This window comes from Pomacea canaliculata, linkage group LG10 (assembly GCF_003073045.1).
Source record: "Pomacea canaliculata isolate SZHN2017 linkage group LG10, ASM307304v1, whole genome shotgun sequence".
Classification (NCBI taxonomy): domain Eukaryota; kingdom Metazoa; phylum Mollusca; class Gastropoda; order Architaenioglossa; family Ampullariidae; genus Pomacea; species Pomacea canaliculata.
In genome coordinates, this window is record NC_037599.1 from 21267034 (window position 1) to 21281209 (window position 14176).

Consider the following 14176-nt stretch of genomic DNA (forward strand, 5'->3'; position numbering starts at 1 on the left):
GTTGTTGTTGTTGTTGTTGTTGTTGTTGTTGTTGTTGTTGTTGTTGGTTGGTTTGTTTGTTTGTTTGTTTGTTTGTTTCCACCTAAATTCAATTTCGCATTGTCGTGGAATAGGGATCTGAAGGCAATGCAGGATGGGGAAGGTGGTGTAGAGGATGGGGAAGGTAGGTGTGAGGAGGTGTGGGTAGTTGTGGGGGAGGGTTGCTGCTCCCTGATGCCGCAGATGTTGTACCTGTCGCTGGTGCTCTTTTTACCTGGTGTTGTCAATAGGTCTTGGTGTCTAGGAGACCTGTCAAGTCCACATTGGTGATGAACTGAATTGGTTGCCAGATCCCTTCTGTTGCCCTATTCTTGTCTTCTGCTTAGTTTCAGGTGCTTTATAATTCTTTTAAGGACCTTCAGTTTGCTTTAGTTTTTTGCTAAATTTTGCTTCTGTACTTTTAAACCTGGTATTTGTATTTCTTTACAGTTTGTGCATAGTTTTTTTAAGAGTTACATTTTTACTTCATTTACTTTACCCTACCTTATGTCTAGTTATAATTGTGGTTAAGGATGAGTAAAGGAACCCAATGTTTTCTATGATTTACTTTGTTTCAAAGATATCTTTCATTTATTGTATTATTATGCTATGTTATCAGCCTTATTAATTTGTTTAGGGCAAAGTTTAAGGTTTTTTGTCTGTGCTTTTATTGCATTAGTAAAGGATGTTATCTAGTTTGTACTTTACTTGTTTAAATGTAAATCTTGAATTAGATGGATCGCCACCATTGTTACCACTAGTGTCAGTATAGTAGGCCATAGTTCTTAGGATGGATTAGCTGTTCTCCCCTGAATTATCAGTTGTGTATGTTTCCATCCCTATCAGCATTGACAGGTGTGGTGTTTACAAAGGTACTCCCAACACTACTTTAGGGCCTGGCCTGTACTTAGTTATTTAGTTGGATTTTAGATGGACTAGAGGTGGAGCTGCTTATAACACTTTAGACATACATGGGCTTGATACAGGGTGGCAGATTTTTTGAATTAGTGCCCCAGTTGTTTCCAGTAACCGCTCTCATTAGGTTGGTGCCTTTTTGCAGATATAATTATATTGTCTATTATTATTTTGTGTGGGGTCCAGTTTGTTCTTTCTCCTAAGAATTGTACTTGTGAGTTGTATTTAAAGGTTGTGAGGTTTAGTATTAATTTAGGAGATTTTGTTTTTAGGGTTGGTTTTTATAAACACAATTATTGCCTGGACTTTTGGGTGAGAAGTTTAAATCCATTATATTTTAACTATTTTCACTACTTTATGAAGGTCCTCTTGGATCATATCTATTCCTATTACTTTATGTCTCTTGAAGGCTATTTGTCAAACAGACAAGGTCTATACTTCACATTTTAAAGTTGTATAATTTTAAGAAGTCTAGCCGTTCAAAAGATGTTCTGTCCAACTTGTAAATGTTGACCAGTTATCCTAATAAACATTTTGAAGTAAAAAAATAGAACGAAAGTATATAAGATTTTATCTAAGAACTATAGTTTCATTTCTATCGCTGTTTATTTATTGTTATTTTGTATTGTATTTATGTAGTCGATATCGCACAACAAAGGTCAGTAGAGTTCGCTTGTAAATTTGAGATTTATGGTACGTGTCTGACTAAGGACCTCTGCCCTGGACCAAATTTATGTTTGTCAAGTGCGAACTCTTTGCACTGGAACTGGAATTAAAGAAACATTTGAAACCTCGGTGAATCGCTTCTCATCGGCATACTAATAACTGGTAAGTCGGAAAATATTTCATCTCTTCTAAAGTCAATAAAGAAACATTGGATTCCAACAAAACTCACCCTCGCACTTTTAATCAAAACCCATGCGGACAGGTCCCCACTAAACCATCTGGACACGTGCGCGAGGACAACGATGAAGACATCTCCCATAAAATATACTCACGCACGCGCATCAGCTTCGCCGTTTCACTCACACGAGTCCTGTCTTGGGTAACAGCAAGCTCACCTACCTGTCACCTGGCTACTACAGTCGTTACTCTTCCTCGGGCTGCCACTCGAGATCAGGTGCAGACTCCATCCAGGTAGGTACCAGTACTTAGTCTCTCGTCTATTGGTACAACAAACAAAATTTCGCTGAAACTAATAATGATGATGAAATGTTGAAGATGTTGGATGTTGAAGATTGTTATAGAACACGATAATATCCGTCGTATTATTTTCACTTGTTTTATAACTGTTACTTAAGAAAAAATAGTTATATATATACACACAGAAATTAAACAAAACAATACCCAGAAGAGGTATTCAGAAGTAATCACTGACTGACCCTTTAGTTTTATATGTGTATAGCTATATATATGAAAATAGTGATAATGAAGGAGCGGAGCAACTAAAGACGAAAGTTCTTAAACGAATGAATGAAAGAGAAATTGAAAATAAACTCAAGTAAACTATTGTATTGTAACCAGCTCGTTTGAAAAATAGTTTGCTTAACATTTATATTAATTTTATCATTTTTGTTGTGAGATTAACCGATAACCATAGAGGCGACTTTTGAGTTCTTGTACTACTTTGTTGAGAATTTTATTTTTTTTTTTAATATTTTAAAGCCGTCAGCGTGAACTGACAGCCTGTTATGTGTTTAAATTACAATATTTGTGCTAGAAAGATTTATTATAATTATTTATTTACAGATCAGGCGATGTATGTATCGATGATGCTGATATTCCTCTTGCTGGGCATGGCGGTGGCGGACAGCAATGAAGGTGAGCGCGTTTCTCGTTGATGCGGGGAGTTAATCGACAACCCGAGTTGTTGGACTTTGGGGAGGATAACTAATGGTTCATGTACCGAGTGTGCACCTTGTGCAACATTTACTGTCGACCGCACATTAGTCTGGGTCCCATGTAATATAATCCTTGTCGCTAGTACAAACAACATTTATTTTAGTAACCCAGTAGCAAAGCTTTGTTCATGCCATCACGTGACCTGCGTGACGTGTGTATCTACAGATGACACCGGTTGTACTCCACTCGGACGTCACTGCATTGCGACCGCTACCTGTGACAATGGCACGTGCGTCTGTCCGGCTCACCAGCACGGGGATGGAACCTTCGTATGCATAGACCGAGGTGAGCCGCCGTGAGCAGTGCTCATCATGACCATCCAGATGATGACCTGTTAGCAATGTACTTATGATCAACATATGTCGACATATAAAAAAATGTACCATGACTTATGTCCGCAATTCTACCCTTTAACAGACATACTAATGACCAGCACAGCCACACCTGGACTGTTCACAAAGGTACTAACGACTAAGCCACCCGCATTTACCAGTATAATTATAAACGAGGTGAGGTCAAACCCCGGCATGCACTGGACTATTTATTTACTTTTATAAGTTTCTTGTGACTGATCCAGTGAACAACTTTAATCTTATTTCCTTACTCACTCGCAGACCGAGCCCTGTGCACGGTAGATGCCGATCCTCATCTCCTGACCTACAGCGGCGAGGACGTCGACGTCAGCCTGCCGTGCACGTACCTGGTGGCGCACTTTGACATCGGCCTTGACCCCCCTGCTCGTAATGCCACGCACCTCAACATCAAAGTTTATGTGAGATTCAGTGTCTGTGAATAAAGCTACGTGGCATCTGTACGGGGGGAAATGGGGCTGTGCGATGAAAACATTTCCTTTTGCTCTCTTTACCTCTTTTTTACATTCACGCACTCACACACTCGCACACACACACAAATCTCCAAAACACTTGTTACAGTGTTAGCATATAGTGGCAATGAAAGAACGAGAAGAACGGAGGAGCGAGAGAATTTCCACACTACGTCGCCGTAACGTATTTCTAACGTGTTTCTCAACAGGCGCAGAATGTCTTAACGAACGAAGGCTTCTTCTTCGTGGATAAACTCAAGGTCAGGGTCACGTTGAAGCACTTGCCGACAAAAGGTGAGGCTGAGCTGGTGGAGGAGACACACAAGATCATAGTCAGCGGTCGCGACATCCTGGCAGGTAAGTGCTGCAGTCCCACCAATGCCGGCTCTGGCGGCAGGAACACATCAGGGGCCGTGGGTATGAAGAGAGGGTAAGTCGTTGCCGATGGCAACGTAGAAGACTCAAATACAAGTGTATTGTTTCCAAAGATATAAAGCGGTGTTCTGATCTTGTAGACGTTGTTTTGCCCCTGAAACTGTATTAAAAAAAAAAAAAAAAAAAAAGACGGTTGCAAAAATGCCCTGGGACCAAGAAACATGAAGTAGTGTTCTTTTCCTTATTTCCAATTTTGTCCGAGGATAAGGAGTTACTCTCGCTTCATAACTTCGGCCTCTGGGTGTGTGTGTGTGCGTGTTTTGGGGTGGGGATGTAAAGACATCTTGGCGGGAATAACATATCTGAATAAAGCCGATTTGTAGCATTGTCCATGTCAGTACATATCAACAACTAAATATTAATTAAACTTTACAAGTGTAATCAGACACTAAATATGATGTCCTCAGGTGATATCAGGTGCTAAAACCAACCCTTGGAAATTTCCAAGCTCTACCATCTTCAGAGACTTGAACTTCGTCTTTGACTGGGATGAGCAAAACCAATTCGCCATTTTGTCTTTGCCTCGGGGAGGGCCGACCATCAAATTCCGGGCCTACGACCGCGAGCACCAGCCGCAGGTGATCTTGTGAATTTAGAAGAACTATTCTTGGGATCTTTAATTCCTGGCGCTAGGTAGTCAGTTTTTGTTTTAGCAATAATTAATTTTTGTTAGTAAACCTTTACCTTAATTTTAATCATTATTAATCATTCTTTGCAATTAACTGATGATTTTAAAACTATTTTGATTAGCAAGTCTTGACATTGGCAATACTAAGTAGTAACCCTTGCGATTAATTAACAATCGTTATGTCCAGTACAAGAAATAAGGATGAAAACTAAGAAACTGAATTTAAGTGAATGTATTTTAAAAATTATTTAACTAGTAATATTAGACACTCAGGGATAAGCCTTGGAATTATAGTAACCCTTGCATTTAGTTCTTTTCGGAATTTTTATCCTTAGAATTTAGTGAGCTGTTACAAAGCAACCCTTAACAAACTGGATAAAGTTTTGTCATGACTATGAAGATGTCTGGTCTCAAGTTTATGTATTGCAGATTCTGAAGCCTGGGATCATCATCGAATCTTCCAAAACCTCAGATATATACAACGCAGACATGGGGGTCTGTTTATCACCCCGGAGGCCTGGCTTACTGCAACATTTAGCAAACAATCTGCACTTGAAGTCACCATCACTGATGTTTATATATAAAGTTCTTACCGATAACGATGCTCCTGAAACCTGGTGAGTAAACATCCATAAACTCAGAATTATTTAGAAAGACAGAACGATTGGCTCAAACATGTTTATTAGCTCGCACAAACTCTAGAAGGCAAATGGAGTCCTTGTCACCTGTGTATGAAAACATTCTTTCAAAACATGACTGGCAGTTGACTCGCCATCCTTCATTTGACGAATGTTTTGAAAACATAAAGTGTAGATGTCTGTGTAGTGCTCAAGATACAACTGGTGACATAAAAAAAGCATTGATTGCTTTATCATTGCCGTGATCATCACGTGATCCATCATCACCACATCATCTTTTGAACCACTCGAGACAAACACCCTGACACAAAACCTGACTGAATCCCTGTGAGACACAGTTCCTGTAGGTTTATCTTTATCTTCTCTGCTACAGGAACAACCGCCGAAGGCGATGCAAAGCCGCGAGACGTCTGATCGCGTCCTGCAACACCAGCGCCATCGTGGCCATCAACACGTGCGGCCCGATGCTGCAGCAGACGTCACTCATACGGGCACTTGCAGTAAGTTTATTCCTATAGCGGGGCGGTCCGGTGGTGCAGACAGTAGCATCTGTCCCCGATACCGTGAGGACTGGCTATTCTGGGTTCAGATCTCGTATTTTTTCATCAGTTTAGAGGGGGATGCTTGGAGGAACGTGCAGGATTCGTTAGATAAGTGCTTATATATCTGTCACATACCTATATATATATTTTCCCACTACCTTTGGTTGATGAGTGAGTCCCAATGGCACTTACCTGCCTGAAATGCAAAAATAAAAGACGCCCCACCAACTGCAGCAACAGTAAACAACCATAGAATATTGAGAGCGGCGAGTTCAGTGGTTTAAGCTACTGTATATATATATCCTCAGGAACTGGAGGTCAGGGTCATGAGAGCATTTCTGAACTGCCTCGCCTGGGTGTGCGGCAAGGAGGTCAAGTCTTGCCGGTGGATGACTCAAATCCTGACCCAGGACATGATCCATCTGCCACGCCGCGCCCGGATGCTGGCCTGCGCCCTGGGGAAGCTGTATGCGGCACCACCGGCTTCGATCAACCGGCACACAGCAAGTACAGACCATAGAGGACCTCCTGAACCCGGCACGTGGTCACGGAGTCACGTGTCCCCCGAAAAACTGACAACATTCTACGTGCCAGTCGCATGAATACGATGTACATCCGGTTTACAACATTTTGACCCAAAACACCTGACCCATTGTTAGAAGCTTCTAAAACAGAAATAAAGTGTTTTAATAAAAATTATTGCTGGTCTTGGTTGTTTTTTGTTGTTGTTGTTTGTTTGTTTTTCTGGAAAACGATGTTTATCCTAAGATTTCTTTTACATATGCATCTCCTGACCCAGCTCTGTACCCAGCATGTTAAGTAGGTTCATCTGCAAGTCATCTGCCAATACGCTACGGAACCTCTGTTGGAGGGAAGGGGAGGATAAAAGGAAGGAAGGGAATGGTGCGCATCGAGAGAGAAAGAGGGAGCAAAGGAAGCAAAAACAACAAATAAAATCATTTAAATAAATACATTTTCAGTTTAGTTTATATTACTTATTACATTTTATTTATTGGTTTACATTGCCAGTCACGTGCACGATCTGTATACACATACAACTTTCCTGATCCATCAGTCTGACATTATTATTGCTTTTATATCTCTTGGTGGCATCAAATGAGCTTTCTCTTCAGCTTTCCATCACTTTTTAAGTTTTTTTTTCTTTCTGCTCCTTTTACTCTTGAAGAACAGTCGTAGACAAAGTGTTTTTCCGGGTCAAAAGTTCAAATCAGACCAGACTGCGCCGCTGAGCTGATGAGAGAGAAGGTTGAAGCCCACGATGATGGCGACTGCGCTCCCTACAATGTGGTGGTTTGATGTTCTATGGAGCAGATTCGACTTAGTTTTCTTAGGCACTTGGTCTCCAATCCCTGAATTATTTTCTTCTATACCTGCAAGCAGAATCCATGTCTCGCATCTGTATACAGGACGGCCACTGTGAATGACTTGTACAGTCTGATTCTAAATAAACTGTACAATCTTGTATTATGAACAACCTTACAGTTTGAACGATAAAAATGTACAATATGGACAAAAACATGCACAGTTTGTACTATAAACGACTTGTACAGTGTGTACTGTGACAGCAAACCTGATCTCGCAAATAATTGTGGTCAGATAAATACTGTGGGGTACCTGGCACAGGCACCACATTATCAAGAAAATTTTTAAAGCCATAGTGAGGAACAGAAAAAGATACCCTGTATAGAACTCTGGCTTATAAAGCCTGGGTGTCAGCAGTTCTTGGTCTGTTCGTGCACCGTTGACTCTCCAGGTCTTTTGTCTTCTCCTTCCTTCCTACAAGAAAGTAAGGCATTCAAGTGACACATCAGAACTGAGACTAGAGAGTTACCAGGAGATATTGTGTGCCTCATGCTGGGATATGAGTATTGTATTGGATTACTTGTTACTTAAAATACAGTAATTTCAACTCAGTTGCTAAACTATTCTTTATGCAAATCGCATTATCTAGTGCTACGTGGCCCTCAAATGTGCTTACTCTGACCAAACATCGAATTATTTTTGTTCCGCATCAGATTCTGGTCCTTCAGTTCTTTCTGAACTGATCTTTGCAAGCCTTCATTAGGTCGGCCACGTTTTTCTCACAACCACCTGTCCAAGGATGAGCTCTGATGTTGCTGAGGTTGTAGTAGGGGTGTTCCATGGGGTATGGTTCCAGGCGGAGTTTGGGATAAATGTAAACACTTTTAACAGTCCAGCATATCGGAATTGGTCACCAGACTTGATGCAGTCTTGACAAAATAAGAATGTGTGTGGCTCATGTAAATTTATCATTACTTATTTTAATTATTGCTTGCTGAATGTTGTGAGTATTATTGAAAGTCCTTAGTATGAAGCTATATCTTATAGAAGCTGTTGTCTTCCAAGGAAAGAAGTTGAACTTAAAATCGACTATTTAATCGAATATTTAAATAATAGCTTATAACAAAGTGTATTGTAAAACAGCAAAATAAGTCCTTACTGACAATATCCACAAACTTGTTACATTTTACTACTTCATACCTCCATATGTTAGAAGGGACTTGCTGAGGACACTCCCAGCAGTGTAGCACAGCCTTTAAACAGATTAATTTTCTGATGTCGTTGACGATTTCAGACGATGTATATCTTTAAGAAGTTGAATTGCTGACATGGAGTTTACTTACGATAGGGACATTCTCATTCTGTTTTACGAGCAGACGACACGCTGCGCAAAATCGATCGTCTGCTCGTGTACCTTTGTGGCTAACAGATGGAGGGACGGATGAAAACAGGTGAGGAAAATAAAAAGAGAGAGAAAGAAGCTGGTAAGCCGATTCAGAGAAAAAGGAGAGACAGGTAAGCAGTAAGACAACAAAGTGAACTCTGTGCGCTGTATAACCTGTTGCATGCACTTCTTTACACTGACTATTCTCAAGGCAGTTAGCGCCATCCAGTCTGCTGGACACTTGACATTAAGCATTTGTCGGCAATAAACCTCAGTGTCTATCAATTAAACTGTTATTTACAATTGTAAACAAAAACACCGTAAGGATTTTGTACTTAACCTTTGTTACTTATGGTGATTTTCGTCGTAAAAATGTCATCTGAAGTTTGTTTACCTGTTCACTTTTTCGGAAGTTCCTTTTTTTTCTTGGGCCAGAGAGAACAAAATTGAGTCTTTAACCGTGAAAACACACGCGCACACTTACATAAATTTTTATAAGTATAAAACATCAAGAAAAAATCTCATTTGGGAACCTTTTTTAAGAGACCTTACCACATCAGATGTCTTAACCTCTGGCCAAGACCTACGACTCCAGACCATTCCTATATATTCCGTCCATATTCGCCAAAAACTATTGTAATCTTCTGTCCTCGAAAACCAAAATTGTAACTGACTTATCTTTGGGAAAATAGTACCTTGTACAGAACTCAACCTAGTCATTTAAATATTTACTTATATTTTTCTTTTCGCTCTATCGGCTGGATTTGTCTTGGCAGTTGTATAATCGCTGCCCTCGTCAACTGTTGATTTCGTCACTGACGTTTATTGAGCCCTTTCGGAAGGGAATAATGAAAATAATAAAGTAAAAAGAGAGCGAAGAAGCTCAAAGAATACAATGTTCCAGATTAATCTATTACCAGTGAGGATGAAGCAACGCCTTTTCTTTCAACCTCATGCAATACAAAGATTCTTAAATCCGCAGTTCTTGAAAATGCTCGGTTCTTGGGCGTCTGCTGTTTCGTTGCCCAATCCTTCTTTCTGAAAATGGTGAACGGGTAGTTCATAGTAAAATTCATTATCTAAACAGTTCTTTCTTTTTATCCTGTGTATCATGAGATGTTTTTCTCATAGCTGTAGAATTAAAGAAATATCTTCTTCCTCTACAGCGAAAGCGCTGGAAATGCTGTATCATCTCTCTGTTATTATATCTATCTCCCTTACTATTTCTCTCTCATACACACATTAACAAATAAGCAAACCAATGAATCAGTGACTAGCAATTGTAACAAATGAACAGAAAATTACACCGACACCCGAGATCGACTGTTACAAATTAACCTTGCAAAATAGACAAGACCGACAAGAAATGTGGAAGAAAACAGGTGCTTTTAATCCGTCAATGTTCATATTTCTTTCTTCATAAAATGCTAAAAAATTGAAAAAGCACAAATTTACAGCTAACAGTCAAATAGTTGCCTAGAAAAGACACATTACGAAGACTATTTGCTAGTCTAAAATATTAAGATGATTATATAACCCACGTGATTGTTCAACGTATATGCTCACAATTTCCAACTTGAAAAACAATTAAATTTATTGAAACCATGAGAAAAGCACAATTAAAAAACAAATATTATCCTCATTCCACCTACACGGGTCTTCTCGCTTATTCAGTTGCTCGCCTCTGTCGTCCGTTCCTCGCATTTCTAAGGGAGGAAACTTCTCAAGGAGTTAAACTGGTTCAAGCCTGCGAGTTAGTGGCCTTTGGAACTTTCCATCGCTTCGTCGTACGAAGGAAGATGTAGCTGTACACACCTGCGGGAAATTCCTGAAAAGACAGCAGAAGTCATAAGCAGCAAGTCAGGAACTTCAAGGGAGGCAATGCATGACTGTTATTTACATCAGATGCAAGCGATTATTCTGAAAGCCAAGCCAACAACTTGCCAGTTACACCCAACACCCACAAGTCTTCTTGAGAGATTAAAATTTTACTTCCTTCCACCACAAACATTGTAAATGTCAGCTTGTCATCAGGTGTTTTCCCATCCGTGTTTAAAAATGTCCTGGTGAAGTTACTAATTAAGAAATTCACGTGAGACCTTTTCACAGAACTGAAACTACTTTAATTAAAGTGACCACCGACATATTATCTGCCCTTGGCAGTGGTGATGTTTCTACCTTCAGGCGAGGATGACAGGCAATGGCTAATAGCGCGCTGTCAAAACTTCCAGAATAAATCATCGAAAGTTTCCACTGTGCCATCCCGTTATCTATTCTGCTGAGGAACATATCTATATATATATTGCTGGCTACCAAGTGCAGACAAGATGTTTCCTCTGTACTTCATTGTAAACCAGCAGACGAACAAAGGATCCATACTTACCTGAGCGGTTAGTGGCGTTTACTTCGCGAAAGAGTGATTCTCAGCGCCTCTCAGTGAAGACTGGCCTATTCTTGGTGAAGACATTTGATGCTATTATTACTTTACTTTGTTGCAGGTAAAAGCCACACATTTTCCTACCTTGATACGAAGAGAAGCCAGGGTCGAGATCTGACCCACAAGGAGCTGCCACAGCATCCGGGTAACCCACGCTGGAGACGCCATTTCCGTAATCTCGGGGCATGAGTCGCGAGCAAGAATGCTCAACAGTGACTGGACTTCAAGATTGTTGTTATAGTCTTTGACAAGCGAGGGTATGCGGAAAAGATCTGCAATCCACCCGATCAGGCAACAGGCCGCCGGTCAGTAAATAGATGATGCCCCAGCCATAGCGTCCCAAATAAAAATGGTGGAAACCTGCACAGAATTATCCTTGGTACAGATCGTATTCTTCCTTAATTACCGTACCCGAGTGTGTAACATATTTGAGTCTGGAGTACAGACTGAACGATTTTGTCCCGATTAATGCAAAACATAAATTATTAACACTTATATAACACTTTTTATGTTTACTTCTATTCAAGCTTTATATGAGGAAAATTGCATGAATGAACTGCATGCTTATTGTGTATAATTAAATTTTCGTACCCATCATTGGGTGAATGAATGAAAAGGTCTAATGAACACAACCCGGTACTTTCCTACCCAGGCAGTAAATTTCTGCCAACCTATAATGCCTAAAGGAAACCATAGAATGTAAGCATCGTCGGTATGCTTCCGTCGTGGGTCCAGCTCCAGTGCATTCTGTCGTCTGTAGCGGTTGGTGAGGACGAACAGCGGAAGAGGTCGACAAGCCACCCAATGCCGCAGAGACCGCCTGTCAGGAAGTAGAGAATGCCCCACCCGTATCGCCGCAAGTAGAAATGATGGCAGCCAAACAGTCCTGTCAAAAGGGAAACAAAGATTTGTGTTTCATTCAGTTTTGTCTGCCTGAGCTGCCTTTTGGTTCACTAATACTCAGTACTGAAGCTGCACTGCTCATCGCTTGACAGAAAGCATGTTTCTTTACAGGAGATTTTCCTTTTTGTGAAATTTTTAAAAATGATGTTGTCTCCTTTAGTGTTTTGGCAATGGCAATACGATTTTGTCTTTACATAAAAGTAATTTCATGTATTAATCAACTGCTTGATCTTGCTGTGTAAAGACTGAAGGATAATATATGCTGGTTTAATAGTTCAGTGTATTGAAATCTTTCTTTAAGGCCTTTTATATTTATCATCATTATTACCAAAGAGATGATGATGATGATGATGAGGAGGAGAGGAGGAGGGAGGAGGAGGAGGACTCACCAAACGGAGGCAGCCATAGCAAAAAAGAACAAAGCATGTTTTTCGTGAGCTCTGCATCAGGCGGCATTTCGTTGCACTGTTTGACCAGGTAGGGAATTCTGACAGCATCGACCAGCCACCCGATGCCAAAACCACCACCTGTCAAGAAGTAGAAGATGCCTTCCCAGGGCCTCCGCAGGTAGAACAAATGGAAACCTGAACATTTCACAAACAGTGCACGATTCATCAGCGTGGGGCTGCTGCTGATGACAGTAGTTCAAACGAATGGGAGACCAAACTTACCTGAGGACCTTCAACAACAACGACTAGAGAGAGATAAGATGTTATCTCCATCACCACCATTTACGCTAGTATGGTTCTTCATTGTAAAAACAAACTGTGAAGTGTTCTGATTCTTAAGTTTGTCAATGATTAACACTGTGTGTGATGAGTTTGATTGGAGGAAGCAGACAATGCTCTTCACTGTCGGCGTCCGCTGTCAGTCTGCGAGGGAGATGTTGTCAGAGTTTTCTCTGGGGTCGACCCGTGTAAAAGCCTCCGGACCTGACAATGTGAAAGGCAATTTTCTAAGGGACTGTGCTGCTGCAGGTAGGCAGTGTCTTTACCAGACTTTTCCAGCTAAAGACAAACTTTTGTATTTCTTCGGACAATAAAGATTGAGTGAGTGAGTGGTTGATTATTATCCACCACACACTAAAGTATTTATTAAAAAATAACAACAGACTAGAAAAGCACTATCAATACTGTAAATAACCTTCACGCCTTCTAGAAGTAGGGAAGAAACTTACCCAAAAATCCAAATGGAAACCATAGCAGTATGCGTCGGACAGGGTGACTGTCTTCACCAACTGAGGATTTCGCAGTCGCTGGTTGGTCTCCTCCACCAACCAAGGCAGCCGGAACCCATCCACCAGCCATCCGAGGCCGACCAGACCGCCAGTCAGCAGGTAAACAAACCCAAAACACGGCCGTCGCAGGTAGAAGTGGTGAGCTCCGGTCACCCCCAACACAAACCACAGTAAATACGCTTCCACCAGCGACACCTTCTGTGGCCACAGCACGGTGACATCCGGTCCCCCAGTGGGCGAGGAGGCAGGGTGCCGTAAGCGGGTGGCAGGGAGCTGACATGGGGGCCTGGTGTTTGAATACGGGGTTCCACTGAACTGCCCTCTGTGTGCGTCCCACCTGGTTCGCTGGGCCCTGTATCAGAAACTCCGTGTACCCATGCAGACCAGCCATCGCCGCTTTTTGACATGGTGCTCTTGTGATCGACACCTGGCCAAATCTCTCACACGGGGAACCGTCAACTAACAGCCTTCACATCAAATAGGTAACTGAGTTTTCTGCTGACTGAGGTAAATTCTTCAGGTCATCCCAGTTCACTGCTGTCCTCGTCAAATCAGCGCTCGGACAGAAGAATCAACTACTTTGTAAAGTTTCGTCTGATAACAGGCGATGTAAAATTATTCCCTCGCTGACCCGATAACAAGTAACAGGTGTGTTTCACAACTTCTGTATTTGAACAATGAACCTTTCTCTCCTCTCTCACACGTGAGTGTGTAAACCAAAATAGTATTAAGCTTATTGGGGATTGTTTTGTAAGATGATTGCACAATGATCTCCTGACACTCAATATCGGACATAACACTCAGATAAGCGTGAGTAACTTGTGTGATAACTTGATAAAACTCAACAGTCTTAACCAGTGATGCAACAGAAAACAAAGATGTCGATACGTGCATTACGTGGCAAACGTTTTAATATTTAAGTTTTGTTTGTGAGATGGTGGAAAAGTGTTCGAACTATAGCTTTAATCTGCTCTGATATTGTTACTAATGG

At 41.1% G+C, this 14176-nt stretch overlaps 2 protein-coding genes across 2 annotated transcripts; one reads left to right on the top strand and one right to left on the bottom strand.

Annotated features, from left to right (window-relative positions):
- The first annotated feature begins 1923 nt into the window (after positions 1 to 1923).
- LOC112573855 lies at positions 1924 to 6608 on the top strand. Its single transcript, XM_025254503.1, has 9 exons — positions 1924 to 2070; positions 2683 to 2754; positions 3001 to 3120; positions 3450 to 3607; positions 3868 to 4011; positions 4498 to 4671; positions 5151 to 5338; positions 5733 to 5859; positions 6210 to 6608. The coding sequence occupies exons 2-9, from the start codon at positions 2691 to 2693 to the stop codon at positions 6501 to 6503; spliced, it is 1269 nt and encodes a 422-aa protein (XP_025110288.1). The 5' UTR covers positions 1924 to 2070; positions 2683 to 2690; the 3' UTR covers positions 6504 to 6608.
- A 3378-nt stretch (positions 6609 to 9986) lies between these two features.
- On the bottom strand, positions 9987 to 13542 carry LOC112573786 (the record flags this gene model as incomplete). Its single annotated transcript, XM_025254386.1, is given in 8 exon segments — positions 9987 to 10436; positions 11130 to 11333; positions 11335 to 11405; positions 11717 to 11762; positions 11765 to 11931; positions 12338 to 12532; positions 12886 to 12955; positions 13126 to 13542. Coding segments are annotated over 8 exon segments (1257 nt in total), but the record flags the coding sequence as incomplete, so codon positions are not given.
- Positions 13543 to 14176: the final 634 nt, after the last annotated feature.